We start from the raw sequence: 18,354 nt of genomic DNA on the forward strand, positions 1-18,354 counted from the left end.
ACATGCCGAGGACACAGAGTACCTCACGGGGTGCAAGCGCTGATGGAACTAATGATCCCCCAGCTCTCTACCCGTATCCGTCGCAGGCTGTGAATACTCAAGAAAATCGGTCCAGCATGAGCCGTGGGCACAGCTCCGCCAACGCAGACCAGGTGGCTTCTCCTGTGCCGCCACAACCAGCTCCTCTCACCTTGCATGACCTGACCTGTGTTATCCACCAGCCCCTCCTGGAGTGCGTGGAGCGCTTGGAATCGAACACCGTCGTCCCAACCATCTCGCCCGTAGCTCCATCACCAGCACCAGCACCAGCTCCTCTGCCTCTGGGGCAACCTACACCGATGCCCTTGGCTTGCTCGTCCGGTTCTACAGGACTTCCACTCAAAGCAGAATGCATCGCCATGGGCAAGTGCTTATCAGCAGCTATCGTTGCAAAGCAGGCCGAGCGCCGTCTCAAGCTCCTTTATCAGCAGAAGTATACAAAGACCATGGCATCCAACAAGAAGCTGAAGGTAATGCTCAGTAAGGCAGAACAAAAACTCAATGCACAGCCTACTACTACTACTAGTGCCGGCAGCAAAGAGAAGCGCAAATGCATACGTACCATGGAAGGAAGGCCGCCGCAGCACAGTGATGCTGTCCGCCTGTGCTGTGTCCAGTTACTCTCCCACAATGTCAGAGTCAAGCCCGCCTCACCTGTGATCAAGGCCGTTGTTGAGACCCTCACTCCATACAGAATGGACAGGCTTCCGAGTACTGCAAAGATGTCGGATTTCCTGTCAGAGGCCAAGCAGCTTGTTCTGACACAGATTGGAGAGCAGCTTGTTCTGACACAGATTGGAAAGCAGCTTCTGCACAAGGGCAATCTGACCCTTCACCATGTTGGCACCAGCAAACAGGGCGAAAAGTATTGCGGTGCACAGGTGGCAACCGACAATGAGGTATTGAACATCGGCTTGCCGGGAATGAAGTCTGGCTCGGCAGACCATAGTATGGATGTCCTCCTGTCGATGTTCCGTGACATTGAAACAGCTTGCCGGAATGCGGGCTCCACGGGCGCAATTTGCAATCAGCTTCTAGTAAAACATTTAAATTATGACTGACCGGAGCATAGTGGAGAACGTGAATGGTTTGCTGGAGCGCTACTGGGCCGACATCATAGTGCTGGTAATCGAAGACTGGCAGCACCTGTCTGACCCAATCAGGAGCGAGGCCAACAAAAGGAACAATTTCTTTTGTGGCCAACATTATATCGTGGGCCTTGCTGAGCAAGTGCAGCAGATGTTGGTTGCGTGTGAGAAGGAAAACACCAACAACACCGAGTGCACGGAGCCTGGAACCGTGCGCCTCATCCGGAGGAGAAGGAAAAGCGCAACCTCGAGACCAAGCGGTGCCTCGGGCACGAGATCAGCGAGGCAGGGCTCTGGGAGTCAGCTGATGAGGTCACTACGAAACTCACTGCCATTCCGCTCCTTCTGGCAAGGTAAACACCCTGAAGACGCAGCTGCGCTTCCGTAAGGTCGTCCCGCAGCAAGCAGCGAAGGACAGGGTGATCTTCCAATGGTCGACAGGAGGCAAATCCTTCACATTACATGGCAAGAACTCGCACAAAACTTGTTCAAACTGAGTGATTTTTGCCGACCACGCACTGCACTGATTTTTCGATGACATCATGCATGCGCAAAACCCGTGCATGGCATGTTCGCTGGCATCCCTAACTATGCCTTGAAGGGTCGCCTCGAAAATTTGTGGACTTCATCTTCAGTCCCGTGGCAACTGCTTAGTTTCAAGTTAAAAGATGGAATACAGCCTATGTAGCATGTCGATGTGTGATGGTCCTAGCTGTAAGACCGGAATCCATGCAAGCCATCATTATGAACAAGAAAAGTGACAAGTTTGCAAGAAATGGCTCTCTCCCTTGTTTACCCCCTCACCTTGACACCTCTGACACATCATCCGTTGATAAAGACCTACGAGTAACTGTTGGCTTTGCTGGCACTTCTATCACGCCAAGAGGCTCCATTGTTTCATCTCTTGTCACCATGCTCGGTAAACGGGACAGAGATTTCCTCCTGTCACAACAGACAAACGTGCGCAGGAAAACAGTAGCAGTTACTTTGACTGGCACTCTCTGTGCTGACAGTGAACCAACGTACAACAGAAAAAAACTGGTGTTCATGTGTGCCGCCTTTCTGGAAAGAAAAAAAACAGCAACACATTGGACACACACGGCCACAACAATTCAAATCACTTCTTGTTAACTTCCATGTAATGCCACAGTCACTCTACTGCTTTACCCAATCAACTTGGCCTATTTGGCATGCGTCGTCTTTTCTCCCCATATCCATTCTTCATTGTGCCAAGGAGTCCTGTGCATTCACTACAGCTGCAGCTCTTCACGACAGCATGCCAGTACAGCATTGGCATAGCATTTGATTGCGACGGGGAAGCTCACCTTCTCATTGTCCTGTCAGGCGGAGTCTCCCTGAGTGCTCTCACAATGAAGTCCACCTTTGCCTAATGAAAAGACAGAACAGTGTGGTGTGTGACACGCATCGACCATGATTCCTAGAGGGCCTGGCAATTTCAGCTGCTGCGAATAAACTTGCGTCATGTACAACAAGAATGCTGTACCAGCGTGATACAGATGATGTTTCAACAGTCCTGCTCTTCACTTGCGAGTGCATGCACACTCAACAATCAGGTGTATAATATTATACAGCAGCATATAACATCCCATTCGGACCGTGCCATTTGAGTTGTGCAACAGTTAACACAGTAGACCTGGCTATCATGCACATGCAAACTGACTCACCCAACCTCTATAGACCATCTTGCGCTTCATATCCCGCACTTGTATATCAGACGGCAGTTGAAGCTCATGCCGTGATTGCTCAGGAACACTAGGTTCAAGAAGGTAAAAGATCAAAAAGAAAACAATCTAGGGAAAGTCGAAATGCACGTACGAAACATAGCAGCAAAGGTTTTACAAACGTAAATCAAGTTAATAGGGATACACCAGTCATGAAAAGGTCAAACACAATTCCTAAAAAAAGTGGGCTGTGAGATACAGAAAACACTGACCCATGCCAAAACAACTTTCCTCTGAATCTACCCATAAATCATGTGCAAGGCTCTGTGCTTTGGTTTCGCTAAGTGGAGCCATCAACCAAACAAGGAGTTATAAATCCAATGAATTGGAAAAAAGGAGCAGAAAAGAACCGGAGCTGTTGACAATGCAAGATGAACATTTCTGAGAAGCTTTACCATCATTGTCTTTTTATCAGAACACATTAAGTTGCGAGAGAAGTGTAAGATATGCCATTGAACTGCACAAAGAATCGGCCATGTTTACCTTGCAGCCTTGGATGGCTTCTTCTTCAGCATCTTTGCTTTGGTTCGGCGCCGATGAACTTCTGTTAAAATGTGGAAAAGGCATACAGGCATCCCCCAGGTGCTCATAGATCTACACATGTGACCAACTTCCACAACGTCCACACCTTGCATCCCGGGTTCAACCCACCTACACATTCCTCTAAGAGTCTTCCCAGTCATGTGCACCCATACCTTGCTAATCCGGGTGGTCCGGGACCGGGAAACTGCCCATAACTTTGAAATGTCCGTAACTCCGAATCACATACATGTTGATGGGGAAAAACATCGACATTCCTCCTTCCCAGGCGTCGCTTCTAGTATGTTGCTATCACATGCTTCCTCCTCAGCTAAATGTGCTGTCACTGGAGGTTGAAACCAGCGGCTATGACTCTTTTATACTCTATTTTACAGTAAAAATCGTGCACATGCGGACTGAAAGCTCTTACAATGTCACTTTCTGAAGGAATATCAGTCTCAATTTTGGAGGCAAACTGGACAACACATTGACAATGGCAAAAATAAATTTCACGTGACTTTTTGCAGGCGCTGGCAATGAAATATTTTACCGATTTGTTGAGAAATGACTCAATGTTAAAAAATGACGAATCACCTCGTACTCCCAGTTGGTTTTGCGCAGTCTTTCTTTTTCTTTTTCTTTGTCTTAGTTATCGTTCCGTCGCCGAGCCAGCCACAGTCATGGAGGTGATAGCGGAGTGGGAGAATTTGTTCCGCTCCCTTCCGGCTTAGCTGCGTCCGGCTTCTTTTCCGGTAACTCCCCAGCCAGTGTGATGCCAGCAGTGCCTCGCCGCCGACGGTCTCACCGCTCTCGCCAGCGCTACAGGGCCCGAGGTGTAGCGTTGCGCTGCCCTCACTGTTCCTTCGCTGGCTATCGGAGTACCGGACAGTGCGCCCTCCCCTCCCACTGTGGAGTTGGACGTTGTCTTGTTGGTAGACATTCATTGTCACAATGAATTTGCATTTGCTTCTGCGGCCGATCATCGCAGGACATCAACGCTCGGATTGCCAGTGCGTCCCGAGCGTGCGGTGCTCTGCAGCAAGCTGACTTCAAGAACAAGAACCTAGATCGCCACATTAAGCGTTGTGTGTTCAATGCATGAGTCCTTTCTTTGCTGGTGTATGGGTGTGAGTGCTGGACACCTCTAAAGCAGGACTTTCGCTGCCTGTCCATCGCCCATCCAATTGTAGTGAGTCATACATGTATGTTATGATGTAATAGTAGTGAGTCATAGACCCTGTCTCACGTTCTGCTAGTGAAAGTCTACATTTCCTTCCGATCGCTCCCGTTAAATCTCCCTCACACTTTTGAAAAATCACAAGTGACACATGCTTACACCACACACCATGGGAGGATTCCGTGCAACTCACTTGCGGGCGGTTTGCTACTGGTCTCAGCATTCACCATCGATCCCTGAGTACTAAGCTTTCCACCACTGTCAGCATCCGTAGCCACTGCAGCTGCCTGTGACTTGTTCGATTCTGCCAATAAGCTTTGCTGCAATGTTTTCATCTGGTAACAAAGACCACACCAGTATGTTTGTTACAGCGTCAAATAACAAGAAAAGGAAAATTGTCACTGCTGGCAAAGTGATCGATGCCAGTAGGATGAGCTTGCTCATGAAGGAGAGAAGAGAAGACTAAGAGTTGCACTTCCAAGCCCTCGTCACTTGATGATTGTGAAAGTCAAACTCGGATTCGCAACATGTTTTCTATCTCTTCCCTGCAATGAGTCTTTCCACAGTCCACTCTACTCTCCACTCGGACAGATAATAACTGTGACAATTCATCGTTCATTGCTCGTACATACTGGGGACACACAAAGCTATGTTCATCATTCATCATTCATCTCGCTTCTCACTGATCATTTTGCATTTCTGGCTGGCTTAGTCCGAGCACAGTATACCTAACCCCGTGCTCTTCTGCCATGGGCTTGATCATAACAATCAACATCACACTGACAGTGTACAGAGTGTAGGGTACGGATAGCCAATACCTGTACTGGCAATAGGCAGCATGATGATACATATGTCAGTATTCTACTGGCATGCAAGTGCAGTGCTCTGTCTTCTGAAAGGGGCTCACGTTGCACTTAGTGAAGGCATCTGTTGCTGTACACATAGATATTGACGGGTTGTTCTGCTGTTCACTAGCAAGGATCTACTCCTCTGAAGGAGAGCGTCATTATCACCACAGCTCTGATCTCCTTTTGCGAACATAATTTGTTGCATGAACTACACATACGAGTACCATGCGATCCTACAGGATCAATGTCATATAGTACATGTGACAGCTTACCTCTTCCATGGTGATACTGTAGCTTGTATCAAGTGTGAGAACAGTGTCATATGGCAGGTTGGGGCAGGACCTATGCACAGATCACAAACAGACCAAACACACCAAATAAAAACACAATGACTGTAGTTGTACAGTAAAACTCCATGGATGCTGCCCCATATTCGGGCGCGTCAGTCAACCGGGCACCTCTCTGACCCTTTTAGAGTTACAAAAATTGGCTTTTCAACGGAAAACTGCCCCAAAAACTACTGATTGGCATAAAAAATGTTTACTTACGTGCAGTAAGTTTGGAGTTACAGGAAATTCCTAGTTACGGGCAGTGCTCGGTCCTAACCTGCCCGGATTAGGGGAGTTTTACTGTAGTAACAGTGTGTGTATGTGTGTGTGTGTGTGTGTGTGTGTGTGTGTGTGTGTGTGTGTGTGTGTGTGTGTGTGTGTGTGTGTGTGTGTGTGTGTGTATGTGTGTGTATGCGCGCGCACGCTCGGGGCCGTGTGTGCGTGCATGTGTGTGTATGCAGTGGGTTCAGTCTGTGTGTTGTGCGCGGTCTCCTACAGCTGGTGCCCAAACCCGGGATCGAAGCGTGAGGGTGGTAGTTTTAGTTTCGACTTTGGAGTCCGTCCATACCATATGGGTTTGGGGAGTAATTCTAGCGGCAGAATCGCATTTCTTCGTGCCCGTATGGTACCCAGTGATTAGTCAAGGGTTTGGAGGGTTTATCCTTGGAGAATACATCGAAAACATCAAAATTATGGAGTACGGACAATCGAAGTGCGGACCACGTGTGCTGCAAAGCAGCTGCTGACGGAAATAAATTTTGTTCGAACTTGAAGCGTATTGTCAGTTTTCTTTCACGATGGACGGGGTTCAAGCCCTAGACTATTTCTTTTCTCTCCAAGACGACGATGACAGACTCCTCTGCAGGTGGTGTTTCATCAAGTGATGAGTCCCGTCATGGCGCTGAGAGCAGTGACGACGACAACGATGACGTCAAGCCTGATACAGCACCGGCTGCTGTTGTTGTCAACAACACTGCCACACATGGATGCTGTGCTGTTCATGGTGCTGGTGCTCCTCGTGGCAGTGGAGCGCAGTGTGAAGGGAGAGGCCTTGGTGGTGGCAGAGGGTGTGGTCTTGGCGCTAGTGCTGCAGCAGCTACTGCAGCAGCTCCAGTAGCTGCACCAGCTACTGCAGCAGCTCCCCCAGATTTGCTGAAAAATTGGATCGACGCAGACGGTGAAGTGTACGGTACGATGCCACCTTTTGAGCCCCACTCGGCGCCTGGCTTTCATGCCCCTGATGGATTTAAACCAAGCCGGTGTGTGGACTTCTTCACCGAGCAGCTAGTGGCTCAGCTAGTGTCTTTCACAAATGCATATGCTACTGACAACACCGAGACTCGTCCTTCCTATGCTTCTCAAGATGGTACCTGGAATCAAACAACAATTTCTGAAATTGATAGCTGTAGTGTATGTACCAGACATGTATTCATCTAATTGCAAGTACTATTGATCCACCCTAAAACCACAACCGCTTAGGCATGAACTCTCTATAGCAATTCATTGTACTGCCACCCAACACCCAACGCATCCCGCACCCGGGATACAACTCCTATATCCTCTAGCACAATCATACCTCAACGCTTCTTATTGCTTTGCAACCGTAGAATAAACTTGTTTGTAAACTCTACGTGTGAACCCACAGTCTCTTGGTTAGAGACACAACAACTGGCGACGAAGATGGCCGTTGCAATTGGAGCCATGGAACCATTTTCGGTTGGAACGACGGATTGGTCTACGTACTATGACCGCGTCGAGCAGTACTTCGCTGCCAACAATGTGGCCGAAGACAGGCAAGTAGCCACCTTCCTGACCCTGATTGGTGGCTTGACCTACAAACTGTTGGCTGACCTGGTCAGCCCGGACAAACCGAAGGACAAGACGCTGAAGGAGCTGTCCGACGCGCTGGCTGCGCATTGTGCTCCGAAGCCCTTGTTGATCGCGGAACGATACCGTTTCCACAAGCGGGATCAACGCCAAGGAGAGTCAGTAAATGCCTACCTCGCGGAGCTCCGACGGTTGGTACGATTCTGTGAGTTTGGCGATGTCCTGGATACCACGCTGCGGGATCGGTTCGTGTGTGGTATCAGGAGTCAAGCTCTCTGCAAAGTTCTGTTGGCAGAGAAGGACCTCACTCTGAAGACCGCCATCGAGAAAGCCAACAGCCTGGAGGTAGCTACTCGCGATGCATCCGAGCTCGCGGGCAGTGCCACTGCTGCTGGTGTACACGTTCTGGGCACATCGCAACATCGTCGTGCTGGCAGACCATCGTTCGGAGGTGCGAAGTCCGCGAACTCAGGTCAATCCCGTACGAGCTATTCAGCATGCTTCCGCTGTGGCTCGACGGCACACGGCGCAAGTGAATGTCCCTTCAAGGCATATGAATGCCGCCACTGCAGGAAGACTGGGCACCTCCGCAAGGTTTGCAAGAAGCGCCTCGCGGAAAGATCGACAGATTCAGCGAAACGCTCAAGTGGTAGCAGCGCCTGCCACAGCTTGGCTGTCGATGTCGCGGACGACGACGAGTTCAATTCACTTTCTCTTCTAGCCGCAGACGTCCTTCAAGCGCCAGCAGTCGCCACGGATGAAACGACACCCACGACCGTGCGGAAGGCACTTTGGATTGATGCTATCGTCAATGGCCAGTCGGTCCGCATGCAGGTCGACACTGGAGCTGCGGTGTCAATCATTCCGAGTGCGATTTATCGAAAGTCGCTGTCTGCCTCGCCTCTCACCGCGAGCAAGCTGAAGTTGCGTACGTACACCGGCGAGCCCGTGCATCCTCGCGGAACGTTCGTAGCACGCGTGGAATACTACCATCAATCCGCGGAGCTACCACTGCATGTGGTGGACACGCAGGGGCCAGCGCTCTGTGGCCGGGACCTGCTTGCCCACATCGCTCTCGACTGGCAGCGCTTGTTCCAGGTCGAGATGGCTGACGTCCCCTCCGCAACCGTGTCCCCTGGCCAGCAGCATCCAGGATCAGCAGGTACGCGTCTTGAGCAGCTCAAGGAGAAATTCTCCGATGTGTTCAGCGACGACTTTGGCAAGCTCAAGGACGCCAAGGCTCGTCTCCAGCTGAAGGACGATGCAAGCCCTCGCTTCCTCAAGGCGCGCCCATTGCCCTACGCCATGCGGCCAAAGGTGGAAGCTGAACTGGACAGGCTGGAAGGTCTGGGTATCGTGAGTAAGGTACAGTGGAGTGAGTGGGCGACACCTATTGTGCCTGTGATGAAGCCCAACGGCTCAGTTCGTCTCTGTGGAGATTTCAAAGCCACATTGAATCCACACCTGAAGGTGGACCAGCACCCGCTACCACGCGTGGAAGATGTCTTCGCCACCCTGGCTGGAGGCCAGCGATTCACCAAAATCGACCTAAAGCAGGCATACCTCCAAATGGAGATGGATGACGCATCCAAACCACTCCTCACACTCACGACGCACAAGGGCCTGTATCAGCTCAACCGACTCGGGTTCGGTGTTGCCTCTGCCCCAGCGCTCTGGCAACAGGCTATCGACCGCATCTTGCACGGCGTCCCAAGCCAGGCCTGCCTACTGGACGACATTATTGTCACCGGCCGCAACGACGATGACCACCTTGACAATGTGGAAAGCATCCTGAGTCGTCTGTCGGACCACGGCCTGAGAGTCAACCCGGCCAAGTGCACGTTCTTTGCAGACCAAGTCGAGTACTGTGGACACATTGTCAGTCGCCACGGCTTGCGCAAGACTGATGGCAAGGTCAAGGCTATCAACGAAGCCCCAGCACCGCAGAACGTGTCCCAGCTACGGAGCTTTCTTGGTCATGGTGTGCTACTACCAGCGCTTCCTCAAAGACTGCTCCACGACCCTGCATCCACTCAACAACCTGCTCCGGAAGGGTCAGTCCTGGCGCTGGACAGCTGAATGCGCGGCTGCATTCAAGGCTATCAAGGCAGCCATCGCCTCGGATCAGGTCCTCATGCACTTTGATGCCGATCTGCCCGTGCAGTTGGCAACCGACGCATCGCCATATGGCCTGGGGGCGGTGCTCTCGCACATCATGCCGGATGGTACGGAAAGGCCGATTGCCTTCGTGTCACGGTCCCTGACAGACACCGAGAAGCGGTACGCCCAGATCGATAAGGAGGCGCTCTCTATTGTCTGGGGCGTCCGCAAATTCCACACGTACCTGTTTGGCCGACCGTTCGTCCTGCTGACGGACCATGAGCCGCTGACAGCCATCTTCAGTCCTAGCAAGGGATTGCCAGCCATGACGACGGCCCGCCTACAGCGGTATGCTATCTTCCTAGCAAGCATGAATTATGAGATCAAGTACCGCAAATCAGCCGATCATGCAAACGCTGACGGCCTGTCACGCCTACCGTTGCCACACTCACCACAGGATGAGAGCCTAGACTGGGCAGACGTGTTCAACATGGCCCAGATCGACTTCGCTCCGCAATCATCCGTACCGATGAACACAGCGCCTTTGCCGTCCGTGGCAGAACCGGATCACAGTTTGTGCTTTCCGACTGCTCATTCGCCAGCTAGTGTTCCGACACCACCCAGTGTCCAAGCCGCTGCTACTCCAACACCTCCGCCTGCGCAAACACCAGTAGCTGCAACTACGGCAACGCAGCAGGTCCAGTCGCCGCTGGCACAAGATACGACTGAACCCCGCCGTAACCCGCCGAGAGCCCGAGTCCTGCCGGCTCGCCTGAGAGACTGAATTGCTTCTTGCTCACACAATTGCTGTCCCGTGCTCTCAGCTCATCCGCTTCTTCTTCTTGTGCATTAAATGTTATGCCGTATAGGAATACCTCATAGCTCAACATGTACCATAACATTTAGGGGAGGAATGTAGTGTATGTATCAGACATGTATTCATCTAATTGCAAGTACTATTGATCCACCCTAAAACCACAACCGCTTAGGCATGAACTCTCTATAGCAATTCATTGTACTGCCACCCAACACCCAACGCATCCCGCACCCGGGATACAACTCCTATATCCTCTAGCACAATCATACCTCAACGCTTCTTATTGCTTTGCAACCGTAGAATAAACTTGTATGTAAACTCTACGTGTGAACCCACAGTCTCTTGGTTAGAGACACAACAATAGCCTCATCTCACTTATATATTTTTTGGTTTCAAAAAGCCCATTTTGGCCTGAGGCCTATCCTTTGCCGGACATTACTGCTCGGACTGTTACGCATGAATTTGTAACTGGTTGGGTTTCTCGGTTTGGTGCCCCTGACCGGATTCATTCCGATCAGGGCGCTCAGTTTGAGTCTGCTTTGTTTGCTGAGCTTTGCTCCAGGTTCGAAAGTCGCGCACGACACCGTATCACCCTGCTGGTGATGGCTTGGTTGAGCGCATGAACCGTACACTCATCACCACGCTCAGACTTTACGCCAGTGACCACCCTGAGTCATGGTACCGGCATGTACCCCTGTGTCTCCTAGCCTACCGGACGACGGTCCAGAAGTCCACCTGTGGAACGCCAGCACGCTTAATGTTTGGGTGTGAGCTCTGTTTGCCTGCGGACATTATCTATGGGTTGCTACCTGATTATCAAGCTGTTTCTACACATGAGTATGTGCAGCATGTTGAGTCTGTCCTCCAGAGTACCTATGCCCGTGCCTGTGCAGCTGACGCCGTGGCCCATCAACGGATGAAGGATTACTATGATAGACGTGCCCACGGTTCACCCCCTCAACCAGGGCAGTATGTGTGGCTGCTCGACACCGCAGTGAAGCCGGGCGAAAGCCGCAAATTGCATAAGCCGAGGGCTGGCCCGTTTGTTGTCCGATCACTGACTGGTCCGGTCGTTGAAATAGTGTTGGCCGCAGACTTACGCAAGCACAAGCCGATGCACTATAATCGCCTGAAGCCCTGCCAGCGTGCTCCCAGTGTATTGCCGCCTCCGCCTAATTCCATGTGCGCACCGTCGTCCGCTGCTTTGCCGCCACTGAGTAATAAGTTCATTCGGCCAGACGGTGATGACATGGAGTTTGCTCAGGCTGCCCCTGCGCCTGTTGTGCCACCAGTACAGTCTAAGCCCATTAATGTACCAGGCCCACGTGACCATTTGCGCAGGAATGCTGGTCCGCCTGCCTGGCACCGTGACTATAATATGTAAGCTATGTTGTGTACACTGACTGTACGCTCTGGATGACTCCTGTTTAACTTCAGGATGCTGTGGAATGTGATTGGCTGATTATACTAATTTCGTCGGCAAACGGTTTTCATAGACTGCTTATTGGCTACTGACCTAAAACATGGCTGCCGCTTGCCGGACTTTTGTTCCCTTGCTGTCTTTTTTCTTGTTGCTCTTTACTCTCTTTGCATTTTAAGTGTGTGTGTATAATATTTCTTTCCTGACGATTATTTGTAAAACTATGAAGTGAGTGCTTTGACTTGAGTGAGTGTGATTGCCTCCGGGGCCAGCTACTACACAGGGAAGGCAGACGGGAATATCTGATGTTGCTGGGACAGCTTCTCACCAGAATGCCTGGCCACGTTGAAGGGTAACACGCCAGTGGGTGCAACTGTGGCGGCTGTGTCAGCTACTCCAACTGTGCACTGGAAGTCCATGCATTGATTCGAATGCCAGCAAATAGGCCGCATGCTATGTGACCGCCCACAGCGTAGACCTTGCAACACCGCCTCAGCTGAGTGCTTCCACTGTCAGGAAATGAGGAACATTGAGTGCAACTGCCCCCCAGTTGCAGCATATACAAGCATACCCAACACTGGTCAAACATTTCAAATCTGTACACTGAAAATGATGGTGGAGTGAAGCAGGTCCACTGCTCATAAGTTTGCAAACCCTATAATTATTACAGTGTACGTGACTTACTTCCACTTGCGTAGAGCTGGCTGGCGCCGCAGCTCAAACTCAAGTCTGGTAAGGTTCTGTTGCTCGTCCGTCTGCTCCTGCTCCTCAGCCACACTAGCGGGCATGCTAACGTCCAACTTGAAAACTCTGTGTACACTACAGCGGGTTGTTACTGGAGCCGTGCCTAGGGCAATACCAGTTAATATATACAAGCACAAGTGCAGACAACGCATGAGATGACAAGTTGTTCTACATGCTCGGAAAAACAGAAAAGTGCAGGTACACCACCATGGCATTCTTGTGCAGTAGAATGGGATCTTTCACCCACAATAATACCCCGGTCTTGAACAACAATAGCACAATGGTGCAATGACATCACACAACTAGTACAGTGTTGCTCAATGAAGTCCAATCTCAGGAATAAACAGGCGCCCTACACCCGTGTATAGTGCAGTGTTCGCGGGTCTAGCAGGGCTGAGCCTGGCGATAGTTCACACATGGATTTCATTGAGCAGCACTGCAGTTGTATTCAGCATAACAATGGTATACTACTACACTGCAACAAGGCAAAGAGTCCATACACTCACCATCACACATCAGCGCTGCCCTGAACGGCAACGGCAGCGTCTCTGCAGTCGCTACAGTGCCAGTGTCGATTTTCAGCGGTGATGCCTTCGTGTTGTCAAAAAAGGAAAGGCTCATATCACAGATGGAGTATGAACGACGGCGGTACATCCTGTGGTGGGTTGGGAAAGAAAAAAAGTGATTCTGTCCCATGTATCTTCTTTCGATCACGATTGTCATGCACGGGTAGATCTTTAAAAAAATTAATGAATTTAGTAAAGGAAACTGCTTGTTCTGATCAACATTTCTATGCAAGTATAAAAGAAAAGGACTGTTGTGGTTTGCAAATGACGATAGCCGTGCAAGGGCTGACAATGACGATAGCCGTGCAAGGGCTGACAATGACGATAGCTGTGCAAGGACTGACAATGACGATAGCCGTGCAAGGACTGACATTTCCAATTACTAGCACTAGAAAGCCAATCTCAAAGCCAGGCGCATCAATTGAGGAGACCATGTCCCTTCGTATTTCAGCATCCAAATGTACATGTGCCTACCTGCGTTAGACACTGTTAGTGGCCTCGTTTAGGTATATCAACCATGTACATGCGTAGCTCACCGTGACCGAAAGACAGACTCGATAGCCATGCTCCGCATTTCAGCATCCCTGCGCCTCCTGTTCTCCAAGTCAGCTGCATCCCTAGCTTCCTTGGTGTGCAGTAGATCCATGACCAGCTCATGACTTTCAGCTGGATTGTACACTTTGCACATCTTCTTCTGCACTGTGCTCGGCTCGATCATTGACCGAAGCGGCCATTGCTTACCAGCCACCCTGGACGAACAATTTACATATATAAACACACAATACAAAGAATGGGTATACTTGGTCCATTTCATCGCAATTGTCGCTTATCGGACTGTGTTTTACCTTTTGACAGGTAAAACACAGTCCGATCTCGATATCTAAGTCACATTCGTTTGGTAGGTTGTGATGGAAAGATCAAAGGAGACCAGAAAGAAAAAATCATCGTGACTGGCGCCAGTGGCATCGCGATTCGTACGATTTTGATGGGAAAGTGGGGAACTTTTCGCTGCAGTGAATGCACTGCACTGCAGTCTGCAGTGAATGCACACATTCACTGCAGCGAAAAGCCAAGCGCAGCTCAAACTCGACCAGAACTGTAGCAGGGGAAATCGACATCTTGACCTGGAGAGCGTGACAGTCACGGCCAAGCCAGCCAGCTCAGTCGCCACGTTTGAACTGCAACGGCCTGGCATTCTTTGCAAGCCTGACATTGTCCTACCTGGCAGTGGCAGTACAAGAGTCGTGGTCAGCATATCCAGCAGAGCGTATGACAGCTGTCTGGAGAGGGATGTGTGTCTGATTCAAAAACCTTCTTGAAACACAGAGTACTGTAGTGACACACGGGGTCACGCTGCCCACGTTCCTCCAAGTGCCAAAGTGACAGCCACGACAGTTCCTTTCCCATCGCTACCGTACGCCAAGCGGAGAAAGCAAGAGATACTCCACGCCAGCAGCTATGCAGACCAGCGAATGTCAGCTCAAGTGACATCAACTCGAGTGATACAGAGCCAGAGTGCGTGAGTGCAAGAACGCGCTCCGTCGCTGTTTTCTTTAGTACATTTTTTGTACCCTTGCTTCCTTTCTTCGATTTGCTTCATCAGATTCCATCGCTGAATTTTTTTCTTGTGGCGGACAGGAATCCTGTATCATGCTTCTTCACTATGCGTATTGGAAATTTTACAGAGCGGTAAAAAACTCCTGTTCTTAGATGCGATAGATAAGCGACAATTGCGATGAAACGGACCAAGTACACACAGTCACTGAACAAACAGTACAGTCGTGGTATTCGCATCCGACAAGGCCTTGGTACAAGAACGATCCTTGTGATAACATTTCCGTGTGTTCTTCTTTCATGCTTGCTTGTTATCCGAAAAAACAAAATTACCTCTTTGGAACAGGCAAAGGTTTCCAGGGTCTTGTTTCCGCTTTGATGTCACTGTGATCTTCAGTTGCCTTCGTTGATTTATCCAGCTACAACGCACAAAGAAGAACGGAGAAAAAGAACATTAGTACCTATGGCTAGAGATCCTGATCCTTTGATTAACAGAAAGAAATCCTCTTCTTTTTCAAGTCCCATGAAATAGAGCTCAAAGACCCTTCTCGTAAGTGCCTCGCACCGGTCATAGAGGCAGAAGAAATGTATTTGAGTCGGGGCAGTTGCGATCATAGACTGACTGCAGTCCTGGACTGCATCACAACAACCTGTGGCATCAGTTTCCACCGTAGCTTGAGTCGGTGTCAACGTCAATATGGGGTAAAAAAAAATGAACCGCGCTTTCCCGAACTCATATTATAACATTGCACATTCTGGCTTATGTGTACATGTACTCTTGATGGTGATCATAGTTCCTGTACGAGTAATGGTGATACCTGTAGTGCACTAAAGAATAAGGATACCTAGTAGACTTAGGTAAAGGTCATACTCCTACTTCCCCCATTACTCTGTACCTTAGTTTTTCTTGAATGTTGGCGTGACGCTTCCATTGCATGGGACTTCCCCATTTCCGGTGAATTGACTTTTCCGTCCACCATCGTCTCAGAATTAGTTTGACTACTAGCAGAATCACTTGGTTGTGCATCTCCTTCGGTCAATTGCTCTACAATAGATTTCGGCAGCCATTCTGTAGTGGTGACTAGCTCTTTGTCCATACGATCTAGAAGAGGCTGGAGGACTGCTTTGCTTCTTTCCATAGACAGAGTTTGACCGTCAGCATCACCTTTGGTTGTTGCTTGCGGTGGAGGGTGCACAACAGTCGGCTTTCGCTGAAAATAGGACAACACGTAAATAAAAAAGAAAGTCAAACTCACACCAGAACAGCATGGTACACTACTAGCAAACATATTGACTGGCAAATTCTCGATAACTGCTCAAACAGTGGTGCGGTCCCGGTCATCTAGGTGAGTAGGTGCGTACGTACGTGACTGGAAGAGTGGATGAGTGTGTGGATGGGTCTGTGAGTGTGCGGGTGCGTGTCTGTACAATGAAAAGAATGCACGGCAAACAGTCCTACATTACAGAGCAACCAACCCCTTACCGGTCGCCATATGACCTGCGGCTCGTTCGGATGACTCAGCAGCGATGCAATCATGACTGGCAGTGGCAGCTGGCTAGTAATATGATGCGGGTGGCAGAAGTAATGGATGCTGTCCTTGTCGAGTGCATGCTGCATGTGGGTAGAACAAATCAGTGGTAGCTGTGAACAGAACCTCAGAATTGAATGTTATTTGAGATGGATATTTGAACATTACCACCATTCTCCTCTCAGCCAACCAGCACGGCTTGCACACATCACTTCTGTCACAGACACTGACACACCCTTTATTGTGAGGATACTGTCCTATCCTGTACCATGTTATCCTTTCACCCATTCACGGCATAGTCCTTCCCCTGTCTGTCGCCATGTACAGACGGTACGTGACCTCTCACTACCCCCGTGCTACGCACGATACCATGCTCTGCTGGGCATGGCCTCCCTGACTCTTCACTATATCTACACTCATCTGTCTGTAAAATAAAGGACTTCCTTATGTCAGTACATGACACAACATGGTGTCAGAAGTCAGTCAACCAGGTCTACACTTCGAGTAGAAATGGCCAAGTTCGCGCCGCCTGCAGACTTTGATTTCTCCATTCCAGATGCCTGGCCGGCTTGGAAACGCCGGTTTGCGAGACATCGCCTCGCCTCAGAGCTCAACGCAAAAGACGAGAAAGTGCAAATCTCTACGTTGCTCTACTCGCTGGGCCCAGAGGCCGAAACTGTCTTCGATCAACTGGTATTCGACGCCGTTGGAGACGAGGACAAGTATGACAAGGTCATGACGAAGCTGGATGCTTACTTTACGCCAGCACTGAACGTGTTTCAACAGAGGACCATTTTCGAACAGTGCGTTCATCTTCCAGGAGAGTCCGTGGAAGAATTTGTTCGGAAACTTCACGCAGCAGCGAAGTTCTGTGACTTTGGTGACCAGAAGGACAACAGAATTCGAGATCGCCTCGTGGCTCACATTCTGGATCGTCAAGTCGCCAAGGAGCTGCAGCTGATTGAGCCCGCAAAACTCACCCTCACGGACGCAGTTCTCAGGGCCAGGCAGGCCGAGAAAATTTCCGGAGACGTTGCAGCGCAAGCCGCCAGGCCGCAGGTCAATGCTGCATCCCGCTTTGGAGGAAAGCAGCAAGATGCAAGGAGTCGCTGCCAGCGCAGCGGCTTTCCATCGAAGCCTGCACCAACGCTGTCCACGCAGAGGAAGAGCGGCACTGTAGCTTCAACATGTCCGTGGTGTGGCCACGCTGGTTCGCACAAGAGCAACCGTTCTGCGTGTCCTGCGTTTGGTCGCAAGTGTAATTCATGCGGCAAGCAGGGCCACTTCGCCGCCGTCTGTCTTTCCACTCCAGCAACCACGCGTGGTGCCAGAGCTGTCGAAAATGAATCGCTCCCGTCCCCGTCGCCATTCATGGGTGGTGTTGCAGAGCTGTCATCCAACGCCAGTCCTTCCCAGTCCACCGACTCCTGGTCAGTAAGTCTGCCTGTTTGCTCGACAAATTTGATATTCAAGATCGACACAGGTGCAGATGTATCATGTATCACGCACTCCACGTATCAGAATCTCGTACAACGCCCTGTACTCACCCCATCCACTACCAAACTCCTCGGTCCATCTGGTGCACCTCTATCCATCAAGGGTCAGTTCACTGCAGACACCATGCACAAGAGTGAACTGTTCTCTATGGAGATCGTAGTTATAGATGGTCCTGGATCTACCAACCTGTTGAGTCGCAGAGACTGCCTCCGACTTCGCCTGATCCAGAGGTTAGATGCAGCAGAATCATGTACCAGCAAGCCAGCACAGCCCATCGGTTGTATGGTTGGGCCCCCAGCTGATATCAAGCTCGTGGACGACGCCACGCCGTACCACTGTGGTGTTGCCCGCCGTGTGCCTCTGCCTCTACAGGACAAGGTCACAGAAGAGCTCGCACGTATGGAGGAAATGGGCATCATCGTCCGGGAAACGGGTCCCTCTGACTGGTGCTCTCCCATGGTGCTGGTTCGTAAACCTAATGGTCGTGTACGGATCTGCGTAGACCTAAAGAAGCTGAACGGCAACGTGAAGCGCGAGCACTTTCCTCTTCCGACAGTT

At 50.4% G+C, this 18,354-nt stretch overlaps 1 protein-coding gene across 2 annotated transcripts in view; it reads right to left on the reverse strand.

Annotated features, from left to right (window-relative positions):
• Window positions 1-18,354, reverse strand: part of LOC135806120 (uncharacterized) — an 87,537-nt gene that overhangs the window by 62,719 nt on the left and 6,464 nt on the right. For both annotated transcript variants that reach the window (XR_010551205.1, XM_065320272.1), the window contains exons 4-15: window positions 16,254-16,382; window positions 15,667-15,981; window positions 15,104-15,189; window positions 13,753-13,965; window positions 13,157-13,305; window positions 12,591-12,753; window positions 5,686-5,755; window positions 4,759-4,900; window positions 3,353-3,413; window positions 2,813-2,900; window positions 2,453-2,514; window positions 1,932-2,069 (exon numbers count right to left, since the gene is read on the reverse strand). Coding sequence is in view for 1 of the 2 variants with exons in the window: in XM_065320272.1 (XP_065176344.1) it covers window positions 1,932-2,069; window positions 2,453-2,514; window positions 2,813-2,900; window positions 3,353-3,413; window positions 4,759-4,900; window positions 5,686-5,755; window positions 12,591-12,753; window positions 13,157-13,305; window positions 13,753-13,965; window positions 15,104-15,189; window positions 15,667-15,981; window positions 16,254-16,382 (1,616 nt within the window). In the remaining variant the exon portion in view is untranslated. The remainder of the gene's footprint in view (window positions 1-1,931; window positions 2,070-2,452; window positions 2,515-2,812; window positions 2,901-3,352; window positions 3,414-4,758; window positions 4,901-5,685; window positions 5,756-12,590; window positions 12,754-13,156; window positions 13,306-13,752; window positions 13,966-15,103; window positions 15,190-15,666; window positions 15,982-16,253; window positions 16,383-18,354) is intronic.

This window comes from Sycon ciliatum, chromosome 1 (genome assembly GCF_964019385.1).
Source record: "Sycon ciliatum chromosome 1, ocSycCili1.1, whole genome shotgun sequence".
NCBI classification, from domain to species: domain Eukaryota; kingdom Metazoa; phylum Porifera; class Calcarea; order Leucosolenida; family Sycettidae; genus Sycon; species Sycon ciliatum.